The 7,096-nt window shown below is 42.4% G+C and overlaps 1 protein-coding gene across 3 annotated transcripts in view; it reads right to left on the reverse strand.

Moving 5' to 3' along the window:
* LOC105546770 (lipid phosphate phosphatase-related protein type 1) overlaps positions 1–7,096 on the reverse strand; it is a 309,015-nt gene that overhangs the window by 52,684 nt on the left and 249,235 nt on the right. For all 3 annotated transcript variants that reach the window (XM_011990053.1, XM_011990055.1, XM_011990054.1), the window contains one exon: positions 525–713. In XM_011990053.1, the coding sequence (XP_011845443.1) occupies positions 525–713 (189 nt within the window). The remainder of the gene's footprint in view (positions 1–524; positions 714–7,096) is intronic.

Raw genomic sequence — 7,096 nt, forward strand, 5'->3', positions numbered from 1 at the left:
ATAATGTGAACAGAGCCAGAGTCATCAAGGATGAATCATAGCAAACTTCAGGTTAAGCAATTTATCTCATCTCTGGCCTCTGGAAGTTCAACGAGAACAGCAGGAGATACCGGCCTGAGGGATTCTATTCTACTCTAATCTTAGTCGTTATATCACTGCCAGCACTTACATTCAGAATCTCTTTTGAATACATGCAACTCATAGCATATTTTTTCAAGAGGACAATAGCCGTTCTTAGCACATTAGCCAGTCATACCTGTTGATTTATAACATTCTCACATGCTTTTAAAAACAACCGTCTTTTTAAAATTCAGATACCGAAAAACCAAAGCCACCTATATAAGACAAGACCCATTTTAATGAGTTTTTCTGCAGAGCTCCATTCACTCTGTTTTGGCTGAAACAGGATGCCACTGATAAAGCTGCTGGTGAATGCTGAGGAAGAGAAGAAAGAGGAGAAAAAGCAGACAGGAAATATTCTTGGGTATCTGACAATAAAGAGGAAAGTCTATTTCTGTACTTACAATAGCAGTTGGGGTGGCAGCCAGCACACAATAGAGCACCAGAGGGGTGATGAAGCTTTCTTCTTCTGTCCCTGGGTAAGGCTTCATTAAGTCTCCGTCCTGACAGAAGAATCCTTGGATATGCACCTGAAAAGTGTCAGTGCATTCGAAGTAGTAGGCAAGCAGCACTGTCCCAGCCATGATGACAAGCTGAAAATACAGCATGGCCACACAGAGACATTAGCAGGGCTTCGGAGCAGCCCTTGCCCCTCAGAGCACACTCCCTCCATCACCCCAGCAGCGGCTCTCCTGATATTGGTATTGGCGAGTGTGTGCGTGCCTGGCGCAGCGTGCTCTGGGAGTGTGTGCTTGCTTGTCTGCCTTGTAACATCTGTTCTATAAACCTTGCAGCAAATAATGAGCAGCTCCCATCTGAAAGGCAGATCCCAGCCAGGCTTGTAGAGAGCTTCAGCCTCTGCTGCCACCCTCTCAGAGTCTCAGAGTATGCATGGGAACCAAGGCACTATAGCCATTTAGGACAGAGGTGAAAAGTCAAAAGGCAGTGGCAAGAGAGTTGTCAAGACATAGATGTGAGAACTGTTCATGAGCAATTTCATACAATATTACAGGTAGACTCACCTTATGAAATATGAAAGGTAGGTAAATCATGAGTAAACGAAGGAATGGACAAATGAAGAAATTAGCAGGAAAGCTAAATCCTAGATGGGTCAAGGGAAATTTCGATACCCTAAGTTATTGGCAGGTATCCTACATCAGTCATAACTTTTATGTTTTTCCAAAATGGTTTCTGCCAGTAAGTCAAGGACTTTGCTGATGATCGTATCTTATTATAGAAATATGCCCTTCGTAAGATTTAGACATTAAAAAAAAAGACACAGTTATCCTTTTGTTTTGACTCAGATGTCCTAGATACTCACTAAAGTTTATAGTTTTTAGCAGGTATGTGGAATTGAGGGGATGTGGAAAGGTAACATTCTTTTCCATTCATATTTGGAAATCACCAATGCCAAGATGGTGATAAAGTCAGATAGAAAATACATCTGAGGTCATGAAATTACAGAAATTTAAGCTGGGAGAGATCTTAGAGTTCTTCCTGTCTGACACCTTTATTTCATAGATGAGGAAAGTGGAACTGACCACTGCCTGATTATCCAAAAATTAAACTAAACATGTGCTTAGATTGAGCATTAACAAAACAGGGAAACTAAAATGAAGAAAATATATTTTTAAATGTTGATTTGTTTAAAGGAATCAAAGTTATGCAAAAAACATTAGAACTTGGTAGGACATCTTTAGATACCTATGGCTTAAAGTTGTGTGTATTTTGAAGTACATATAAGGCAGTGAAGGGAAATCATAATCTTTTCAGGGCTTAAGAAGCCTGAAGTTCTTATTTCAGCCCTGGAATGACTAATCCAAGGCCACACAGCTGGTTAGTGTTAAAGCCAGGACTAGAAACTCACATTTCCTGATCTGTAGGAAAAAAAGCAAAAGCTGAGTTGTATCAGGATCTAAAACTGCATCTTATACGAAAAGGTGGAGAGTGATGGGGGAGGCAAAGTAGCTAAACGCCAGCACAGAGAGGCAATTTTTGGCATTCTCATCCATTTTCCTATCCATTGCTTTAGCCACAACATTGAAGCACAGCCTTTACCCTCTGCCCCACTGTAAACCATTCTCTGGAACCAGCACAGCCTCTACTTCTGGGATAATAATTCTGCAACTCTTCCCTACAGTAGCAGATAGCATCATTTATCTTTAAGGGTCATCTGATGCCTTTCCTCTTCGGTATCTCTGTTATAATGTGTCTCAAGTACAAACTTCTGTTTGGTTTTGTTTTGTTTTTGAGACAGAGTCTCGCTCTGTTGCACAGGCTGAAGTACAGTGGCACGATCTCGGCTCACTGCAACATCCGCCTCCTGGGTTCAAGTGATTCTCCTGCCTTGGCCTCCTGAGTAGCCGGGATTACAGGTGTACACCACCACACCTGGCTAATTTTTGTATTTTTAGTAGAGATGGGGTTTCAACATGTTGTTCAGGCTGGTTTCGAACTCCTGACCTCAGGTGATCCACCCACCTCGGCCTTCCAAAGTGCTGGGATTATACAGGCATGAGCCACTGTGCCCAGCTTCAAGTACAAATTTCTAACCATCTGATCTAAAGGTGTTTACCTTTTGACTACATCCATTGCCACCTTTCCTTTTATTCCAATTAGGTCACAAACCATCTCTCCATTCACTAGCCCTTATACATGACCTGTTTCTGGCTGTTTATGGATTACATTCTTCTAGTATCTAGCATTTTCTGCTCCCAGAGATGTGGATCTCCAATCATAACTTTGGACTGTCCAGTAATCTCTGGACACTTCCATGTGTTTTCCCATGCTGGAGTTGTTTATTGGGGTCACATGTAAATCACCAACCTTTATGCCAGCCTTCTCTGCTGTTTGAAGCAATTGATTTATTTTCCTTATAGCAACAGAGAAGATTTCCTATAAGATTGAGAAAGATACTCCAAAGCTAACCCTGCTAATAGGTGCTCTTGATTGCAGCTAGTTTATAAAATCAAAGCTATAAAGTTTGTTCCTTTTATGCTTGACTGGTTAAGTGAGTTGACCTGATGGAAAGGAACCTAGCCAGTTGACTTGATGTTTTGAAGATGAAATAACACCAGGCTTCTAACAGTTTTAAGGCTCTGCCTCTGGAGTTCTGTCTGTGCCCCTGTACAGGGCTGATCTGGGATTTTTGTGTGTCTCATCCATGTGGCTGGAAACAGTTTTCTCTCTCTCGGCTTCATCAGCTCTTGGGAGATATCTGCTTGGGAATAGGCAAGATCTATGGGGGTTTCTGGACAAAAAAAAATAAAAACCAAAATGACATCTACCTTCCTCTTTTGTGGGAAGAGGATTGTATTTTATGGGTAGTTTTGTGCTACCACTTCCTTTTTCTAAAAAAGGTGAAAATGATGTAAAGGAAAGCAAAAACTTACTATCTAGGAAAAGAACTCAAGACAAACACAAGGAATGGAAACTCTGAAAATGGAACTATCTTAACACCAAATACACTGAAATCAATGAAGATCTAACAACAAAGAAAGCATTACATGCCTAAATTTGAGCTCTATAGAATAAATCTTGACTAGTTGCCTAGTTGATTTAATCCTGGAAGCAGCATTCAGAACTGAATAAATTAAAAGTTGATAAAAATTTACAGGACATAAAGTAAAGAACCTTGGAGACCCAAAGGGTAGTAGTGGTAGGTGGGAGCTTCAGCAGCTTATGTGACAGAACTGACCCCCCAGCATGTCTTGGCTTGCCTTGGCTCTTCCCTCGAGCAGCCAGAAACTCTTCCCTGTCATTTTTCTTTTTCTTTCTTTTTTTTTTTTTTTTTTGAGACAGGGTCTCATTCTGTCTTCCACTGCTGGAGTGCAGTGACAGGATCTCAGCTCACTGCCACCTCCGCCTCCCCAGTAGCTGGGATTACAGGTGCATGCCATCATGCCCAGCTAATTTTTTGTATTTTTAGTAGAGACAAGGGTTCATCATGTTGACCAGGCTGGTCTCAAACTCTTGACCTCAACTGATGCACCCATCTCAGCCTCCCAAAGTGCTGGGTTTACAGGCGTGAGCCATCGGTGCCTGGCCTTTCCTGTCATTTTCAAGCAATCCTCAAACTCCTTGGAAAGTCCCCCAATAATGCTATTTAGAGATGCACAGATGCAAAAATAGAACAACTCAGATTTTGATTTCTAGTTGATTTTCTGTTGAACATTCTCCTGGGACCATATTTTTAAAGGAAACTGATGCACATACTGCAGGAACAGAAACAACATGCATTGATTCTGTCTCCGTGAGCAGAGAGATCCATCTCACTGCACTGATGGTGACACAAAATTAGCCACCCACATACTCCCTTCTTCCTGCCTGTCCTGAGACATGATTTATCACTGTCTATGTTTGTGTCACTGGTGCCAGCTGGCATACTTGCCATCTCTGTTGCCTTCCTCAGCTCCATTTAGGAATGCATGGAGGGAGGCCATAATGTTAGTGTCACATGAGCAGATGGTGAGGCCATGCTGGGTGCAAGTACTGGTGGAAGGGTTGAAGATGTCAGTGTGAAAGAAGCAATTATGACTGTGGGAGTATAACAAGGTGTAAGGAGCTCATGTACCAAGGACTTTCCTCAGCTGTTGCTTTCCACGAATGACAATCCAATACAGTAGCCAAAAATGCATTAAGTGCTGATCATTCCACGAGGCTTCAGAAGGCAGAAGTCAGCAATATCTGAAATTCAGCTTCCTGTGGTTGAAAGCACGTGTTTCTACCAAGGCCCTTTGCTGGTTGAAGAAAAGTAAAAATGTCAAGAAGAGCAATAATTGTGAAGGTCACAAAACTGAGAGAAGAGGATGAGAACTTTTTCCAACAGGCTGTTAAGTCTGGAGGAACTGTGGACCAATAATTTATATGTCCTGATACAACCTGGGGAAACAGGGAATCAGATAATGATGGTGTGACTCATGTGAGCCTGTGTGTCCAAGGCAGTAGGACAGAGGCAAGAGTTTGGAACGAGAGTATTCATGAAGCATCTTGTCTCAAGTGTAAAGGGCATATTTCAAACTGGGGAATCCTAGTGGTAGGTGACCAACCATCCAGTTTGTTGAGGGCTGAGGGGCTTCCTGGGGCACAAGACATTCAGGGCTAAAACTAGAATGGCCCTGAGCAATCTGGGGTGATTAAACACAAACAATGAACCAGGCACAGACAAACCAGAGACAATGGATATTTTCCTCCCCAAAGAAGTTTCTCATTCTGGTTCAGCCATGAGCTATCAAAGCTAGTCAATCAGCAACTCCTCTTGTGAGCTGCCTCCGAACTCAGTCTCACTCTAAGTGCTGTGAAGGTGAGGAATTCTCAGACATGCTTTCCAACCCCAAGTAATTTGTAATCTACCTGGGGCATGCCCACCAACACAGGGAACAACAAGTCTTCTGTAGGAGGTTGTCTGCTGATCCCAAGTGGGAGTCATGCATGGCGGCAGGTGCCTGGTGAACTGGTTGGGAGAGGAGTTGATGGAAGGAGAACAATGGAAGGGGGGATATTGCGTGAGGGAGAAGAGGATGCATGTGGAGGGAGAGGGATGTGTAGTGTCTGCTTAGGGTATTGGTTTTGGTCCAGCCCCATCAACATAGATGTTCAATTCATAGAGCAAGGGGATAAAGGAAACATTGGGCAGAGGGGGTATGACATCAGAGCTTAGGTGGTAAGAACTGACATGGTTGTGACATGAAAGCAATGTCTTAGCCAGGACACCAGGGAATAGCACACTTTAAGGATTTGGATGTTTTTTGGTATTGGAATAAAGCATCCCAGTCACAAATGTCAATGGTTGCACACAAGGCTGGGATGGGAAACCCTCAAGTAGCATTGACGGAACTGGAAACCAATGTAGTAGGCTAGAGGGGAAGCACATAAATTGATAGTGAGCCCCCGTGAGACCTCACTGGGGAGCCTTAGAAATAAGTATGACCCCCTGAGAGGGGCTGGAGGTCCTCCATATACAACAGAGGCAAGAGCTAAGGAGGTGGAGGAAGGAGAGAGAAGGAAGAGAGGGAGGAAGAAAAGGAGGAGGAGGCAGAGATGGTAATGCCATACTGTGCATGTCCCAGGAACTGTTTTAAACACCTTACGTAAATTAACACTTCATCTGCCCAACCATCGTGGTGGCAAGTATATTATTATTTCCATTTTACAGATAAGGAAACAGGCACAGACAGATTGCATGAGGTCACACGGCTCACAGGGGTAAACCTTGGATGATTACTATAAATATATCTCTCCACTCAAATTTGTGTGGCCTAGGGGAAAGTCAGGTCACAAATATAAGTCAGCAGAATATTAAGAACTAAACTATGTTACATACTTGGATACTTTATTTAAATGTTTCCAAGTGTCAGTTTTCTCATCTGTATGAAGGTTAATAACCATCTCACAAAAATGCAATGAGGTGTGTTTATATATTCCTATTTTGTTCCAAAAATCAACTTTCATCAAATAAAGTAAGCTAGTGTCAGCAAGAAGTTGGAAAGGAAGCAGGAAGGAAATAAATATAAAATAGAGGCAGGGATTACAATGCTTCATTGTAAATTGTCTAACAGTCAACGCAATAAGGAAATGGTGGTCAATATCTGTAAGATCAAAACCAAACCAATGGTTAAAGGATAAGCAGAATACTTCTGATATAGTGACCAGACAGGAGTTCTTCCTTTGGGTTCTCATGAAAAATGTAACAGGATAAACAGTGATTCAGTGGTGAGTATGATGGTGCTGTTCTTTTTTAAAATTTTTCTTTTTTGAAAACTATACTTTAAGTTCCGGGATACATGTGCAGAACGTCCAGGTTTGTTACATAAGTATACATGTGCCATGGTGGTTTGCTGCACCCATCAACCCATCATGTACATTAGGTATTTCTCCTAATGCGATTCCACCCCCTGATAGGCCCTGGTGTGTGAAGTTCCCCTCCCTGTGTCCAGGTGTTCTCATTGTTCAACTCTCACTTATGAGTGAGAATATG

Source organism: Mandrillus leucophaeus, unplaced genomic scaffold (assembly GCF_000951045.1).
Source record: "Mandrillus leucophaeus isolate KB7577 unplaced genomic scaffold, Mleu.le_1.0 Scaffold368, whole genome shotgun sequence".
Lineage (NCBI taxonomy): Eukaryota > Metazoa > Chordata > Mammalia > Primates > Cercopithecidae > Mandrillus > Mandrillus leucophaeus.